This window comes from Scyliorhinus canicula, chromosome 12 (genome assembly GCF_902713615.1).
Source record: "Scyliorhinus canicula chromosome 12, sScyCan1.1, whole genome shotgun sequence".
Classification (NCBI taxonomy): Eukaryota; Metazoa; Chordata; class Chondrichthyes; order Carcharhiniformes; family Scyliorhinidae; genus Scyliorhinus; species Scyliorhinus canicula.
Window position 1 is genome coordinate 163989524 of NC_052157.1, and position 16402 is coordinate 164005925.

General features: G+C 51.3%; 1 protein-coding gene across 3 annotated transcripts in view; it reads right to left on the reverse strand.

Annotated features, from left to right (window-relative positions):
• Nucleotides 1-8136: 8136 nt before the first annotated feature.
• Nucleotides 8137-16402, reverse strand: part of zswim7 (zinc finger, SWIM-type containing 7) — a 51628-nt gene continuing 43362 nt past the window's right edge. For all 3 annotated transcript variants that reach the window (XM_038814796.1, XM_038814797.1, XM_038814798.1), the window contains exons 5-6: nt 11398-11502; nt 8137-10082 (exon numbers count right to left, since the gene is read on the reverse strand). In XM_038814796.1, the coding sequence (XP_038670724.1) occupies nt 9957-10082; nt 11398-11502 (231 nt within the window). In that variant the 3' untranslated portion in view covers nt 8137-9956. The remainder of the gene's footprint in view (nt 10083-11397; nt 11503-16402) is intronic.

Below are 16402 nucleotides of genomic sequence, written 5' to 3' on the forward strand. Positions count from 1 at the left end.
GAGTATTCTAAAACTTACGGAATTGTGATCGCTATTCCCAAAGTAATCACTGACTGAAACATCAACCACCTGGCCGGGATCATTCCCCAATACCAGGTCCAGTATGGCCCCTTCCCGAGTTGGACTATTTACATACTGCTCTAAAAAACTCTCCTGGATGCTCCTTACAAAATCTGCTCCATCTACGCCTCCAACACTACACGAATCCCATTCAATGTTGGGGAAGTAAAAATCTCCCATCACAACCACCCTATTGCTCCTACATTTTTCTATAATCTGTCTGCATATTTGTACCTCTACTTCATGCTCGCTTTTGGGAGGCCTGTAGTAAAGTCCCAACAATGTTACTGCACCCTTCCTATTTCTCAGCTCCACCCATATTGCCTCAGTGCTCGAATCCTCCATCGTGCCCTCCTTAATCACAGCTGTGATATCATCTCTGACGAGTAATGCAACTCCTCCACCCCTGCTACCTCCCTCTCTATCCCTCCTGAAGCATCTATACCCTGGGATATTCAGTTGCCAGTTCTGCCCTTTCCTCAACCAAGTCTCAGTAATACCAATAGCATCATATTCCCAGGTACTGATCCAAGCCCTAAGTTCATCTGCCTTACCTGCTACACTTCTCGCATTAAAACAAATGCACCTCAGACCACCTTTGCGTTCATCATCTCTTCCCTGTCTACTCTTCCCCTTAGTCACATTGAGTTTATTGTCTCGTACCTTACTGGGTTTAGTTGCTGCTTCTTTACTGACCTCTAACTTCCTAATCTGGTTCCCATCCCCCTGCCACATTAGTTTAAAACCTCCCCAACAGTGTTAGCAAAAGCACCCCCTAAGACATTGGTTCCAGTCCTGCCCAGGTGTAGACCATCCGGTTTGTAATGGTCCCACCACCCCCAGAACCGGTTCCAATGTCCCAAAAATCTGAACCTCTCCCTCCTGCACCATCTCTCAAGCCACGTATTCATACTGACTATTCTTGAATTTCTACTCTGATTGTCCCGTGGCACTGGTAGCAATCCTGAGATTACTACCTTTGAGGTCCGTCATGCGGTCTAACAGGAGCTGCCGGTGGACACACTTCCCGCACATGAAGAAGTCAGGGGCATCGGCCGCGTCCCTGAACTCCCACATTGCGCACGAGGAGCATAACATGGGTCTGGGATCTCCTGCCATTTTTACCCTTTACCTTAACTGATTACAAATATAGTATCAAATAATTAATAAGTGAAAGGAATAAAGATTTTACTTACCAATCACAATACTCACCAACACACAAAGAGTTAAATTTCTCCCAGAAACTGCTAATTGGAGCACTTTCCTTGCCAGCCAATCAGGTCACTGCTTTGCTGTGATGTCACCCTTCAAGGTAAGTTTTTAAAGAGATAAACTTACCTTCCCGACAACCACGGTTGTTTTTTTTGGTTAGAGGAGGGGGTAGGGAGGGAAACACTGAGGAAGTGTTTCAGGTTTAACTGTCACTTGACAACAGCCCCTTCACAAACCACCTTCAAATTAGGCTGACCGCACTGCACGTATGCAAATCTCCCCGGAACAGCCAATCAGTAGCTCCGCTCTGCTGCCCTCTGCTGGATACTGCCTGTAAATAGTGTGTCAGTAACACTTTTAGGAACACAAGCATAGACGTACAGAGACTGGTGCCTCTCATTATAGTGCTTACCTATCCATGGAAGTAAAAACATAAATGGAAAGTGAAGCACCAGGTTATTACATGAAGATTTGGGTTCAATGATAAGGAAAATTAGGAGAAAAGTTAAAAGGAAAAATAACAGGTTACTGATAGAGAATTCTCTAGACTCTGGGGTGGTCCCGGCGGATTGGAAATGAGAAAACATGACACCACTGTTTATAAAAGGAGGTAGGCAGAGAGCGGGTAATTATAGGCCAGTTAGCTTAACTTCAGTAGTAGGGAAGATGCTGGAATCTATCATCAAGGAAGAAATAGCGAGGCATCTGGATAGAAATTGTCCCATTGGGCAGACGCAGCATGGGTTCGTAAAGGGCAGGTCATGCCTAAACAATTTAGTGGAATTTTTTGAGGACATTACCAGTGCAGTAGATAACGGGGAGCCAATGGATGTGGTATATCTGGATTTCCAGAAAGCCTTTGACAAGGTGCCACACAAAAGGTTGCTGCATAAGATAAAGATGCATGGCGTTAAGGGTAAAGTAGTAGCATAGATAGAGGATTGGTTAATTAATAGAAAGCAAAGAGTGGGGATTAATGGGTGTTTCTCTGGTTGGCAATCAGTAGCTAGTGGTGTCCCTCAGGGATCCGTGTTGGGCCCACAATTGTTCACAGTTTACATAGATGATTTGGAATTGGGGATCAAAGGCAATGTGTCCAAGTTTGCAGGCGACACTAAGATAAGTGGTAAAATGAAAAGTGCAGAGGATACCGGAAGTCTGCAGAGGGATTTGGATAGGTTAAGTGAATGGGCGAGGGTCTGGCAGATGGAATACAATGTTGACAAATGTGAGGTTATCCATTTTGGTAGGAATAACAGCAAACGGGATTATTATTTAAATGATAAAATATTAAAACATGCTGCTGTGCAGAGAGACCTGGGTGTGCTGGTGCATGAGTCGCTTACAGGTATAACAGGTGATTAAGAAGGCAAATGGAATTTTGTCCTTCATTGCTAGAGGGATGGAGTTTAAGACTAGGGAGGTTATGCTGCAATTGTACAAGGTGTTAGTGAGGCCACACCTGGAGTATTGTGTTCAGTTTTGGTCTCCTTACCTGAGAAAGGACGTACTGGCACTGGAGGGTGTGCAGAGGAGATTCACTAGGTTAATCCCAGAGCTGAAGGGGTTGGATTACGAAGAGAGGTTGAGTAGACCGGGATTGTACTCGTTGGAATTTAGAAAGATGAGGGGGGATCTTATAGAAACATATAAAATTATGAAGGGAATAGATAGGATAGATGCGGGCAAGTTGTTTCCACTGGCGGGTGAAAGCAGAACTAGGGGGCATAGCCTCAAAATAAGGGGAAGTAGATTTAGGACTGAGTTTAGGAGGAACTTCTTCACCCAAAGGGTTGTGAATCTATGGAATTCCTTGCCCAGTGAAGCAGTTGAGGCTCCTTCATTAAATGTTTTTAAGATAAAGATAGATAGTTTTTTGAAGAATAAAGGGATTAAGGGTTATGGTGTTCAGGCCGGAAAGTGGAGCTGAGTCCACAAAAGATCAGCCATGATCTCATTGAATGGCAGAGCAGGCTCGAGGGGCCAGATGGCCGACTCCTGCCCCTAGTTCTTATGGTGCGATGTTTGACAATGATCCAATCTCAGACAGGTTCAGGAATTGATCTCTCTGCTACCACAGCTGAAAATGAAGTTTCACAAAGGTATGTTGTTGGGTTCTCCCTCCTCGGGTATGTTGTTGGGTTCTCCCTCCGCGGGTATGTTGTTGGGTTCTCCGTCCTCGGGTATGTTGTTGGGTGCTCACTCCTCGGGTATGTAGTTGGGTTCTCCCTCCTCGGGTATGTTGTTGGGTTCTCGTTCCTCGGGTGTGTTGTTGGGTTCGCCCTCCTCGGGTATGTTGTTGGGTTCTCGTTCCTCGGGTGTGTTGTTGGGTTCTCCCTCCGCAGGAATGTTGTTGGGTTCTCGTTCCTCGGGTGTGTTGTTGGGTTCGCCCTCCTCGGGTATGTTGTTGGGTTCTCGTTCCTCGGGTGTGTTGTTGGGTTCTCCCTCCGCGGGTATGTTGTTGGGTTCTCGTTCCTCGGGTGTGTTGTTGGGTTCGCCCTCCTCGGGTATGTTGTTGGGTTCTCCCTCCGCGGGTATGTTGTTGGGTTCTCCCTCCGCGGGTATGTTATCGGGTTCTCCCTCCGCGGGTATGTTGTTGGGTTCTCCCTCCTTGGGTATGTTGTTGGGTTCTCCCTCCTCGGGTATGTAGTTGGGTTCTCCCTCCTTGGGTATGTTGTTGGGTTCTCCCTCCTCGGGTATGTAGTTGGGTTCTCCCTCCTTGGGTATGTTGTTGGGTTCTCCCTCCTCGGGTATGTAGTTGGGTTCTCCCTCCTTGGGTATGTTGTTGGGTTCTCCCTCCTTGGGTATGTTGTTGGGTTCTCCCTCCGCGGGTATGTTGTTGGGTTCTCCTTCCTCAGGTATGTTGTTGGGTTCTCCCTCAGCGGGTATGTTGCTGGGTTCTCCCTCCGTGGGTATGTTGTTGGGGTCTCCCTCCGCGGGTATGTTGTTGGGTTCTCCGTCCTCGGGTATGTTGTTGGGTTCTCCCTCCTTGGGTATGTTGTTGGGTTCTCCCTCCTTGGGTATGTTGTTGGGTTCTCCGTCCGCGGGTATGTTGTTGGGTTCTCCCTCCGCGGGTATGTTGTTGGGTTCTCCCGCAGCGGGTATGTTGCTGGGTTCTCCCTCCGCGGGTATGTTGTTGGGTTCTCCGTCCTCGGGTATGTTGTTGGGTTCTCCCTCCGCGGGTATGTTGTTGGGTTCTCCCTCCGCGGGTATGTTGTTGGGTTCTCCCTCCGCGGGTATGTTGTTGGGTTCTCCCTCAGCGGGTATGTTGTTGGGTTCTCCGTCCTCGGGTATGTTGTTGGGTTCTCCCTCCTTGGGTATGTTGTTGGGTTCTCCCTCCGCGGGTATGTTGTTGGGTTCTCCCTCCGCGGGTATGTTGTTGGGTTCTCCCGCAGCGGGTATGTTGCTGGGTTCTCCCTCCGCGGGTATGTTGTTGGGTTCTCCCGCAGCGGGTATGTTGTTGGGTTCTCCCTCCGCGGGTATGTTGTTGGGTTCTCCCTCAGCGGGTATGTTGTTGGGTTCTCCCTCCGCGGGTATGTTGTTGGGTTCTCCCTCAGCGGGTATGTTGCTGGGTTCTCCCTCAGCGGGTATGTTGTTGGGTTCTCCCTCAGCGGGTATGTTGTTGGGTTCTCCCTCCGCGGGTATGTTGTTGGGTTCTCCCTCCGCGGGTATGTTGTTGGGTTCTCCGTCCTCGGGTATGTTGTTGGGTTCTCCCTCCGCGGGTATGTTGTTGGGTTCTCCCTCCGCGGGTATGTTGTTGGGTTCTCCCTCCGCGGGTATGTTGTTGGGTTCTCCCTCAGCGGGTATGTTGTTGGGTTCTCCGTCCTCGGGTATGTTGTTGGGTTCTCCCTCCTTGGGTATGTTGTTGGGTTCTCCCTCCGCGGGTATGTTGTTGGGTTCTCCCTCCGCGGGTATGTTGTTGGGTTCTCCCGCAGCGGGTATGTTGCTGGGTTCTCCCTCCGCGGGTATGTTGTTGGGTTCTCCCGCAGCGGGTATGTTGTTGGGTTCTCCCGCAGCGGGTATGTTGTTGGGTTCTCCCTCAGCGGGTATGTTGTTGGGTTCTCCCTCCGCGGGTATGTTGTTGGGTTCTCCCTCAGCGGGTATGTTGCTGGGTTCTCCCTCAGCGGGTATGTTGTTGGGTTCTCCCTCCGCGGGTATGTTGTTGGGTTCTCCCTCAGCGGGTATGTTGCTGGGTTCTCCCTCCTTGGGTATGTTGTTGGGTTCTCCCTCCTTGGGTATGTTGTTGGGTTCTCCCTCCGCGGGTATGTTGTTGGGTTCTCCCTCCGCGGGTATGTTGTTGGGTTCTCCCTCCGCAGGTATGTTGTTGGGTTCTCCCTCAGCGGGTATGTTGTTGGGTTCTCCCTCCGCGGGTATGTTGTTGGGTTCTCCCGCAGCGGGTATGTTGCTGGGTTCTCCCTCCGCGGGTATGTTGTTGGGTTCTCCCGCAGCGGGTATGTTGTTGGGTTCTCCCTCCGCGGGTATGTTGTTGGGTTCTCCCTCAGCGGGTATGTTGTTGGGTTCTCCCTCCGCGGGTATGTTGTTGGGTTCTCCCTCAGCGGGTATGTTGCTGGGTTCTCCCTCCGCGGGTATGTTGTTGGGTTCTCCCTCCTTGGGTATGTTGTTGGGTTCTCCCTCCGCGGGTATGTTGTTGGGTTCTCCCTCCGCGGGTATGTTGTTGGGTTCTCCCTCCGCAGGTATGTTGTTGGGTTCTCCCTCCGCGGGTATGTTGCTGGGTTCTCCCTCCGCGGGTGCTGTTTCCCTCGCTGCTCTAAGTCTGCTGTCATTACTCCTTTCCTCAAAAGAAACAACTCTTGACCCCACAGTCATTGCAAACTACCATCACATCTTCAACCACCCTTCCCTCTCCCAAGTCCTTGGATTGGATTGGATTTGTTTATTGTCCCATGTACCAAGGTACAGTGAAAAGTATTTTTCTGCGAGCAGCTCAAACCGATCATTAAGTACATGAAAAGAAAATAAAATAAAAAGAAAATACATTGTTGCTTCCAAAATTCATTCCCATCTTTCCCGGAACATCATGTTTGAATCCCACCAATCACATTTCCGTTGCTTCTACTTGACTGAAATGGCTGTTACTAAAGTCACAAATGACATTCTGTGCAATTGTGACAACGGTGAACATCCCACCTTGTCCCGTTTACAGCCTTTGACACATTGACCACACTATCCTCCTTCAACACGTGCCCAATGTGGTCCACTGTTCTCATGCGATTCAATTCTTATCGAATCATCAGAAAATCACTTGTAATGGCTTCTGTTCCTGCTCTGGTACCTATGGTGACCCCCAAGGTGTCTCTCCTTGGCCCCTACTATTTCTAATTTACAGACTGACCCTAGGTGATATCTTCATTTGAAAGGTGCCGCATTAGTTTCTCACAGGTCAGAGACAGCACGGTGGCGCAGTGGTTAGCACTGCTGCCTCACAGCACCGAGGGTTCGGGTTCGATCCCGGCTCTGGGTCACTGTCCGCATATTCTTTCCATGTCTGCGTGGGTCTCACCCCCACAACCCAAAGATGTGCAGGGTAGGTGGATTGGCCATGCTAAATTGCCCCTTAATTGGGTACTCTAAATTTATTTGAAGAAGTTTTCATACAGCTCTGCCTGACCACTAACTCTCTTGATGACTTCACGGTTGCTAAAGTATCAGACTGCTGATCCAAAATCCAGTCTAGGAAATGCAGAAATATCTTCCAATCAAATATTGGGAAGACTGAAGTCTTTTTTGACTCCACTCTAAACTCTGCTCCTTCACAATAAGCCAGTCTGTTTGCAACTTTTGTGTCACATGTGATCCCAAGATTAGCCTCCAACCTCATATTTGCGCTGCCACTAAGATCTCCTACCTCCCCCTCCGAAACGGTTAGGTCAGCACGGTGGCACAGTGGTTAGCACTGCTGCCTCACAGGTCCCAGGTTCAATTCTGGCTTTGGATGCCTGTCTGTGTGGAGTCTGCACGTTCTCCACGTGTCTGCGTGCGTTTCCTCCGGGTGCTCCAGTTTCCTCCCACAGTCCAGGTGTGTGCAGGTTAGGTGGATTGGCCAGGCTAAATTATCCTTAGTGTCCAAGGATGCGTAGCCCACAGACCGCACAGGGCCGGTCACTCCGAAGTTAAGTAAAGGTCATCTTAGTTATTAGATTTAGTTGAGTGCGTAGCCGCGTGAATCATTGTATATGAAACAAGTGTGTTTGAGGAGCTCTGATTCAGCAGACACCTTTATCCACGGTGATTTGGGTGATATACTCCCAGCTATAACTCACTTGTACATCACACACTCCAACATGAGAAATTGAAAGTTGAGTGCTCGAAGGATGGGTTTCATGAACTGCGGACATTGTGCCTCACCATGGAGGCTCTACATGAAAAATCATCCTAACTCAGAGTCATAGATGCTTACAGCATGGAAACGGGTCCTTTGGCCCAGCTTATCCATGCCGTCCCGTTTCTATCCCTAAGCTTACCTGAACGTAGCTGACAGGTGCCAGGCTATTTCACTTATGCAATGTCACATTGAATGGATTAGGAAAGCAGAATGTTCCAGAATTCCTCTATCTCGGTGAAACGTTTGCCGACTCGCAGTCAGGACACACGGAGGCTGAGTTCTGATCCCCACCATTCTGAACAGCCCAATGTCACACAAGGAATGGCTGTGGGTAAGTTAGTGAAGGGAATGTTCTTACTGAGCTATACTGATTCCAGAGTATGAAGACAAAATAATGGACAGAAACTGACCCCTGCCACGGACACCATAAATTATTGCCCTGCTGCAGACTTCACAAGTTAATACTTTCTAAGCGACTCTGCTTATTTGTTTAAACAATTCATCAATAAAGCCAACACAAATGAATGCCCCTTAATTGTTTTTATTTAAATCAATAATTCAGAACAACACAACAGTCTAGGAATCAGGTACAATGATGTAAGCTGTTCTCTGTTGATAGCTGGAGGTTGCTTCACATATTGTGCCATGGGGAGTCCCCACTGGAAACGGGACAGGTGCCAGGCTAATTTACTTATCCAATGTTACAATGGGTGACGCGGCCTGTACATTTTATCCTGTCCCTATGTCAAACTTTCTACATCATTGTTAAAGTTGGTTAATGCAATCAATTTACCTGTATGACTGATAGCAGCCTGGAACAGCCAATATTATAGGAAGGAGTATCTAACCAGAGCAGCGTGTGTGACCACGAGGCACACTCACCCTCTGCAGGATTAGAAAATCTCGCAAGAATTGTGTTTCCCGATTTTTCCCGCCCCTCATTGGCGGCCACAACATCAACCTGATTTTAATAAATTTGAATAAATGACCCCCTTCACTAAATATTCCTACCTCACCGATGTGACATGACGTTGACCAGACACAAGGCAGTCGAGTGGATCCCTCTGGGATGCAGGGCTAAGTATAGCTCGGGGGGGGGCAGAATTAGAGTGACACAGGTTCCCACTGTGCTAACTTGGCAGAACCAAGCTGTGCCAGGTGGGTGCCAGGGCAAGGGCCCAGTGGGAGTCCCATTGGGTGGGGGGGGGGGGGGGGGGCATTGATGTGAGGTGCAGGGCAGTTAGTTCTATGGTGTTGGTGGGGGGTGTTCAATGCTGCTGGTGGATGTGGGGTGGGGAGCGGAACACTGTCACTCGCAGGTTGATGGGTGGGGGTGAGTCCCTGATCTCCATGAGGGGGGCCGGGGGCAATAGGCTGCAGCGTTGATCAGGACGTCCTTTAAACAGGACGCCGTAAACCTCGCCCGCTTATTTTATTTCTAAGAGGCTCAAGATTTGGCAAGAAAATTGGTCTGTGCAATTGGAGAGTTACAAGTGTGATCCTGACACTTTGCCAAATTCTGGTACGGTTTAGACCAACGTGCTGATTGGTCACATTTGGTTGACACAATTGCTGCTGAGATAGGGGTTTGGGCCGAGTCACATTCAGGAAACTACCACATGAGCAGATATGCACTGCGGTCTGATGGCTGAATAAGCAATTGAAACATTGAAAACAAAACATTATTACAGTAATTATAAAATAAACTTGTCAAAATACACACAGAACAATACCATAAGAAATAAAGAAGCTGGCTTTGCAGCAGTTTTCCCACATCCTGCAGACGTCGCAAGATTTGGAAGCAAGATTCCACAAACAGCAAATGATTAAATGAGCGGAGAATCCGATTGGGTATTGTTCTGAGTGAAGAGAATTCGCTGGCTCTTTTTCAAATTGTGCTGGAGCATTTTCCACTGGCCTTGGTGAATGCTTCATTTGAAAGATGCCAACTCTGTCATTGCAGTATTCTCTCAGTGGAATGTCGGCCAAGATTGTGTATGGTTCCAAGTAAAGTAGCAAAGGCTCCAGTCAGCCAGATTTACTTCAATAACACTCAAACCTGGGATCTCCGAGTTACACAGGTGGGTTTTTGGATATGACGTGGTTGTTTCTATTCCAATGAGCTGGGACAATGCTGCCTCCTTCAATTGGATATCTCCATTGCTTGCCCAACAGTAAGGATTTATGTTTTTTATTTTTAATAGAACAGGGGGTTCACATTGTCCATGGATTAGTTATCTCTGTACTGCTGCCCCAAGTTTTGTAACTGGGGTCAGTCTGTATTATATCATTTTTCATACGTCTCTCAGCAGTTCTCTTTTCTCCACAATAATGATCTTAATTATGCTGTGGATCCAGGTTCTTTGTCCTTTGCCAGAAGAAGGCTGGTGAGTTGCTTGTCTGTGACGGTCAGCTGGTGGAACACTCCCATGGCTTGGCACAGGTATACAGCAAGGATATGCTTACACTGCAAAGTCAGCAACGCAGAAACAGACTTCAAAGAAAGTTGCTACTCGGATTGTTCAGAACTTGCAATTGCTTTACTCCCTCAGAAGCATAACATGCAATATTAATACAATTAATTAACTTGGGATACTGGTGTTTAAAAAATAGAACAAGTTACAGATCAGGGAATTATTGTGCAATTAACCTAACATGGGGAATGGAGATGCTTGCGAGCGTTTTTGACATTACATAGAACATACAGTTCAGGAGGCCATTCAGCCCATCGAGTCTGCACTGACCCTCTTAAACCCTCACTTCCACCCTATCCCCGTAACCCAATAACCCCTCCTAACCTTTTTGGTCACTAAGGGCAATTTATCATGGCCAATCCACCTAACCTACATGTCTTTGGACTGTGGGAGGAAACCAGAGCACACAGAGGAAACCCACGCAGACACGGGGAGAACGTGCAGACTCCACACAAACAGTGACCCAGCGGGGAATCGAACCTGAGACCCTGGCGCTGTGAAGCCACAGTGCTATCCACTTGTGCTACCGTGCTGCCCATTATTTAGTAAAAGGGTGGCACGGTAGTGCAGTGGTTAGCACTGTTGCTTCACAGCACCAGGGTCCCAGGTACGTTTCCCGGCTTGGGTTACTGGCTGTGCGGAGTCTGCATGTTCTCTCCGTGGGTTTCCTCCGGGTGCTCCGGTTTCCTCCCACTAGTCCCGAAAGACGTGCTGTTAGGTGAATCGGACATTCTGAATTCTCCCTCCGTGTACCCGAACAGGCGCCAGAATGTGGCGGCTAGAGGATTTTCACAGCAACTTCATTGCAGTGTTAATGTAAGCCTACTTGCGACACTAAGATTATTATATATCAATTATTAGCAAGGTAAGTCACCACAGTCCCAGATGACCATAGGCTACTTTCCTCTTTGAGGGGGGGGGGGGGGGGTGCTGACTGGTGGTGGTTTAACCTGAGGGTCACCACACCTCAGGCGAGGGGAGAGGTTGAGAAGGCTGGAATAACCTCAGCCAGTACGGGGATTGAACCCACGCTGCTGCCTCACTCTGCATCACTAACCAGCTGTGCTAAACTGGTCACCAATTAATATGAAGATGTCTGTTGACTATCGATCTGTTGCAGTAAAGGGCTGTGATACAGGATCCCACGCCTTGAGCGTGACTTGAGAACTATTACAAGGGATGAGGTAGAGGAGACAGCAGTGCATTTGGGTCCACGTTGCAGAATGGAGCTGCCAGAATAACACAAGGGACGAAGGAATAAACTAGAAGAGAAAGTGCCTGTCCTGTTAATTAATTCTAAGTTCTTACCAATATGTTGTCATTCCTTCGTAGAACTGAGTACATGAAGGCTGGACATGAGCAATAAAGGCAGGAACTCAGGCAATGATACACCTGACCAGAACTTCCTTCAACCTACAGATCAAAACAAATTATTCATTCAAATCAGAACCAATTCAGAGCAGAAAATGTTTAATCCAAATCACAAACTGGAAATGTTTGGGGAGGATCGAGGGTAATCCAGGTCAGAATTTGTTGTTCTAACCTCGGCTGTGATCAAACTTTGTTTTTTGTGCAGACAGACCCCACAACCCAGCACAACATCTCTCTGGCCAGGCAACAGGCACAATTACCCCTCCAAGTACATGATGAGCCATCAATCGAACGCGAGACGAGTTGCTATACAAAAGTTAGGCTTTAATAAGCTAGAAGTTAGCCCTGCGGTCGACTACAGTAAATGGCCGACCGCCGGGCGTTCTGACTATTTATACCTCGGTAAGGAGGCGTGGTTAACTCAGCCTCTCGACCAATCGGAGAGCCGTCACATGACTGGTCTCAACCAATCGGTCGAGAGGCACATGACCGACCAGGGCCAATGGTAAGCCGGTGTTCTGCACCAATGGCAGACAGCTATGCAAATCATACCACCACATTCACCCCTTGCGGAGAAAGAAGCCAGGGGGGTGGGGGGGGGGGGTGTATCAACGGAGCTGGGGGGGGGGGGGGGGGGGGGGGGGGGGGGGCGGGGGGGGCGGGGGGAGAACTGGTGGTATGAGTAGCAGCCAGAGAAGGGAGAGAGAAAAAAATTTATCTTCTTTTCTTTTATTACATTTTTGTTTTTTGGCTTCCCACTGGCCCAGACAATTAACAACAGTAACCAAAGTTACAACAAGGTCCATGGAGTTGTTGTAATTTAAATCGACTCGATCAGTCTTTTGGTGGCCCGTGACATTCTGGCAGACCGCCGCAGTGGAGTTGGTGACGTCGGTTCAGCCGATGGTGGTGGTTCCGCTGACGTCCTGGAGTCCGGGAGCGATGGTTCTTGAACAGTCTCCGTCACCCGAGCTGGCTGTGGAGACGCCATGGATGGGGAAGGGGTGGCCTGGGTGGGGCGCTGGGGGAAGAAAAACAGGGGGGGGGTCTGTGGTGAAGGGGGGGAAGGCCGCACGCCGGCGGGTGCCAGGTCCCGGAGGGAGACCGTGTCCTGCCGACCGTCGGGGTACTCCACATACGCATACTGCGGGTTAGCGTGGAGTAACTGGACTTGTTCCACCAACGGGTCGGACTTGTGCACCCGCACATGCTTCCGGAGCAAGATGGGTCCGGGAGTGACCAGCCACGTCGGGAGAGGGGATCCGGAGGACGACTTCCTGGGGAAGACAAGAAGACATTCATGAGGTGTCTGATTAGTTGCGGTACAGAGGAGTGAACGGATAGAATGTAGGGCATCGGGGAAAACCTCTTGCCATCGGGAAATAGGGAGATCTCTGGACCGGAGGGCCAGTAGTATGGTCTTCCAGATGGTACCATTCTCCCGCTCGACCTGTAGGTTCCCCTGGGGGTTATAGCTGGTCGTCCTGCTAGAGGCAATGCCCCTGTTGAGCAGGAATTGACGCAGCTCGTCGCTCATAAATGAGGACCCCCGATCGCTGTGTATGTATGCGGGGTAGCCGAACAGGGAGAAGATGGAGAGGAGGGCCTTAATGACAGTCGATGTGGTGATGTCGGGGCAGGGAATGGCGAAGGGGAAGCGGGAATATTCGTTGATTACCGCCAGGAAGTAAATGTTGCGGTTGTTAGAGGGAAGGGGGCCCCTTGAAGTCAATGCTGAGACGTTCGAAGGGGCGGGATGCTTTGATCAGATGTGCGCGCTCGGGGCGGTAGAAGTGCGGTTTGCACTCTGCGCAGATGTGGCAGTCACGGGTTACTGTCCTGACTTCTTCGATGGAGTAGGGCAGGTTGCGGACCTTAATGAAATGGTAGAGACGGGTCACCCCTGGATGGCAGAGGTCCGCGTGGAGGGAGCGGAGGCGGTCTATCTGCACACTGGCGCAGGTACCACGGGACAGGGCATCAGGAGGCTCATTGAGCTTCCCAGGACGATACAAGATCTCATAGTTGTACGTGGACAACTCGATCCGCCACCGTAAGATCTTGTCATTTTTGATCTTGCCCCTTTGTGCATTATCGAACATGAAGGCTACTGACCGTTGGTCTGTGAGGAGGGTAAACCTCCTGCCGGCTAAATAGTGCCTCCAATGTCGCACCACTTCGACTATGGCCTGGGCTTCCTTTTCCACTGAGGGGTGGCGGAGTTCGGAAGCCTGGAGAGTTCTGGAGAAGAAGGCCACGGGTCTGCCCGCTTGGTTCAGGGTGGCCGCCAGAGCTACTTCTGATGCGTCGCTCTCGACCTGGAAGGGGAGGGACTCGTCGATGGCGCGCATCGTGGCCTTTGCGATACCCGCTTTGATGCGGCTAAAGGCCTGGCAAGCCTCTGTCGACGGCGGGAAGGTCATGGTTTGAATGAGGGGACGGGCCCTGTCAGCGTAATTGGGAACCCATTGGGTGTAGTACGCAAAGAAACCCAGGCAGCGTTTGAGGGATTTGAGGGTATTGGGGAGAGGGAGTTCTATCAGGGGGCGCATGCGTTCGGGGTCGGGGCCTATCACTCCGTTACGCACTACGTAGCCGAGGATGGCTAGACGGTCGGTGCTAAACACGCACTTATCCTTATTGTACGTGAGGTTAAGGAGTTTTGCGGTTTGGAGGACTTTCTGGAGGTTGGCGTCCTGGTCCTGCTGATCGTGGCCGCAGATGGTGACATTATCAAGATACGGGAAGGTAGCCCGTAATCCGTACTTGTCGACCATTCGGTCCATCTCCCATTGGAAGACCGAGACTCCATTTGTGACACCGAATGGAACCCTAAGGAAGTGGTAGAGGCGCCCATCTGCCTCAAACGCGGTGTACAGTCAGTCACTCGCGCGGAGGGGGAGCTGGTGGTAAGCGGACTTAAGGTCCACAGTGGAGAAGACTTTGTATTTTGCGATATCGTTTACCATGGCGGAAATACGGGGGAGAGGATACGCATCCAGTTGCGTAAACCGGTTGATGGTCTGGCTATAGTCGATGACCATCCGGTTTTTCTCCCCAGTCCGGATCACCAGCACTTGGGCTCGCCAGGGGCTGTTGCTGACCTCGATGACCCCTTCCTTCAGCAACCTCTGGACCTCGGACCTGATGAAGGACCGGTCCTGGGCGCTGTACCGTCTGCTCCGTGTCGCGATGGGTTTGCAATCGGGGGTGAGATTAGCAAACAGGGAGGGAGGGTCCACTTTGAGGGACGCGAGGCTGCAGACAGTGAGGGGGGGGTATAGGGCCGCTGAATTGGAAGGTTAAGCTCTGCAGGTTGCACTGGAAGTCCAGTCCTAGGAATGCCGGTGCGCAAAGGTCAGGGAGGACAAGGAGTTTGTAATTTTTAAAAACCTTCCCTTGGACCGTGAGGTCCGCGATGCAGCACCCGGTGATGTGGACGGAGTGCGAACCTGAGGCTAACCCGATTTTGTGTTTTACAGGATGGACAGGGAGCGCGCAGCGTCTTACCGTGGCAGGGTGAACGAAGCTTTCCGTGCTCCCGGAGTCCAGCAGGCAGCCCGCCTCGTGGCCGTTGAGGTGGATCAGCGTAGTCGTTTTGGCGAGCGTGCGTGGACGTGACTGGTCGAGCTGAATGGCCGCGAGCCGTGGAGAAGATCCATAGTCGTCGTCGTCGGCCAAGTAGATGCTGGAAGAACCTTGCGTGCCAGTCCCGGAAGGTGGTGCCCAGGATCCGAACGTGGAGTCGGGGCCCCAAGATGGCGGCGCCCGCGGGGTCCTCGTGGTTGAGGGGGGCGGAGTTAGCGGTGCCGGCGGGCCGACCGGAGCGGCTGGGAGCGGGGCAGAGAGGCGCGCAGGCCAGGTGCAGGGGCCTGGGGGCGGCGAGGAGAGAGTTGCGCGGTGCACTGGAGGGGCCCGGAGAGGGGGAGGCGCGCAGGCCGGGCGCGGGGGGGGGGGGGGGAGATCGGCGGGGCGTACTGGAGGGGCCAGCAAGGGCCCGGAGGGGGGGATCCCCGGTCGCTGCGCGGTACAGCAGTGACCGATTTGGCTTGGCAGACGGAGGAGAAGTGGCCCTTCTTCCCTCAGCACTTACAGAGGGCGGAGCGGGCTGGGCAGCGCGGGCGAGGGTGTAGCAGCGGGGCCCCGTGGGCTTGTCGGGGCGTCCCGCGGCGCAGGCCTGAGGGAGGTCGGGAGCGGCGGATGGCGGTGGGGAAGCGTCCCGCGGCGCAGGCCTGAGGGAGGTCGGGAGCGGTGGATGGCGGTGGGGAAGCGTGCCAGGAGGCCCAGGATGGTGCAGCGCGGCTGGGGACATAGGCGCGGGCGTTTAAATCGGCGACCTCCAGGGAGGTGGAGAGAGTCCGTGTCTCAGTTAGGCTGAGGCCGTCTTTCTCCAGCATCCGCTGGCGGATAGCGGGGGACTGCATCCCAGCCACGTAAGCATCTCTGATCAGTAGTTCCATGTGCTCCGTGGCTGAAACTGCGAGGCAGGAGCAGTTCCTCCCCAGGATGGCGAGGGCCTGGTAAAATCGGTCTAATGACTCACCGGGGAGCTGTTGTCTGGTGGCCAGCAGATGTCGGGCGAACACTCTGTTGACTGGTTTAAGGAATTGTCCATTCAGCTTAAGCATGGCCGCATCGTAATCTTTCTCTTCCCTGATCATCGCGTAGGCCGCCGTGCCCACGCTGGAGTGGAGGATGTGAAGCTTTTGTGCCATGGTGGGGGGGCTGCTTGCGGACGCCAGGTATCCATCGAGACATGCCAGCCAATGTTGAAAGATTTCTGAAGCGTTCTGCGTTTGCGGGCTGATGCGGAGGCATTCGGGCTTGATCCGGAGCTCCATCTTCAAAAATCTAGCTTATTAAATTGATGAGCCATCAATCGAACGCGAGACGAGTTGCTGTACAAAAGTTAGGCTTTAATAAGCTAGAACTTAGCCCTGCG